Source organism: Cynoglossus semilaevis, chromosome 9 (genome assembly GCF_000523025.1).
Source record: "Cynoglossus semilaevis isolate Cse_v1.0 chromosome 9, Cse_v1.0, whole genome shotgun sequence".
Classification (NCBI taxonomy): domain Eukaryota; kingdom Metazoa; phylum Chordata; class Actinopteri; order Pleuronectiformes; family Cynoglossidae; genus Cynoglossus; species Cynoglossus semilaevis.
This window is the reverse complement of record NC_024315.1, coordinates 1,686,237-1,687,389: the sequence shown is the minus strand read 5'-3', so window position 1 is coordinate 1,687,389 and position 1,153 is coordinate 1,686,237. Positions and strand designations below refer to the sequence as shown.

The 1,153-nt window shown below is 47.4% G+C and overlaps 1 protein-coding gene across 1 annotated transcript in view; it reads right to left on the bottom strand.

Moving 5' to 3' along the window:
- The window catches only part of sdk1b (sidekick cell adhesion molecule 1b), a 148,520-nt gene that overhangs the window by 34,921 nt on the left and 112,446 nt on the right, over positions 1-1,153 (bottom strand). Inside the window, 1 exon segment of the mRNA XM_025058662.1 lies at positions 824-964. Coding sequence (XP_024914430.1) covers positions 824-964 — 141 coding nt within the window.

Genomic DNA, 1,153 nt, shown 5'->3' with positions numbered 1-1,153 from the left:
TGTGTGAACTTCTATTTCAGGTCAGGTTCTACTGTCACATTATTATATGTCAATGTGTGTGTGTTGGAGTGTCTGTGAAGAACTGGCTGTAGGACTGGGGTCATCTGGGGTCATCTGGGGTCATCTGGGGTCAACCTGACCACTGACCACCTGATGGCGTAGCTTCACTCCCATCGTTGTGGAGTCGGTAACTCGGTGCCTCAGTTCTGTAGGACCGATCCATTAGTCTGGTCTGAGCTGAGGGTCAGAACCACGACTAACGAACAACTGAGACTGTTGACTGTTTCCATGGCAACGGCTGTTTTCACCTCAGTCTCACTTTTACTGCCCACACAGATCTTTAAGGTCGGACGGTGCTGACCTTTGAAGCTTCAAAGTCAAAGCTGGAGTTTTAGTTTTTTACCTTTTTAATTTTAAACCCACCTCCATCCTCCACCCCCCCCCCCCCCCCCCCCCCCCCAGAGTGCTGCCAACAGTTATTCCCTCACGTGTCTAATGAAAACACAAGGTGGCGCCACAGCTGCTCTGATGTCCAGGAGTTCACGGACAAGACAAACTAATCATCTTTATAAAAAATGGAAAAAAAGTTGGTAATTCGTGAAGAGTGGTCGAGAAAGCGTTGTGTTAACGTCTGCCCCTGCTGGACAGTAGTGGTACTACTACTAAAACAACATTGTGTCCTCCTTACTGAGCATGACTCTCTCTACCAAACCAAAAACAATAAAAATCCCAAAGTTGAAACACAGGCCAATAAGGTCCAGTACGGTGTGAGGGGTCGTCATCAGAACCTGCAGAACAAGGATTTATTATTTTAAACAGTTACCTGAGGACGTAACCTCTGAGGAGCCCGTTGAGCTGAGGTTCTGGAGGGGGCTGCCACTGCACCATGATGGACTGGTTGGTGCGTCCACTGGCTACGATGTTCTTGGGAGGAGCGCTGGGGGCTTCCTCTCTGAGCATCAGTCTGACACACACACACACACACACACACAGAGAGAGAGAGAGAAGCCTGTGATTGGACGAGGTGTAAATGAGAATAAAGTTGATGTCAGTGAAGTGAAGGAACTGTTAGGGTTAGGAACTGTTGTTGTGTTCATGTGGTCTTTAACTCAGTTCAACATCACACCTTTTTTAAAAAGTTCATCAAAAGACT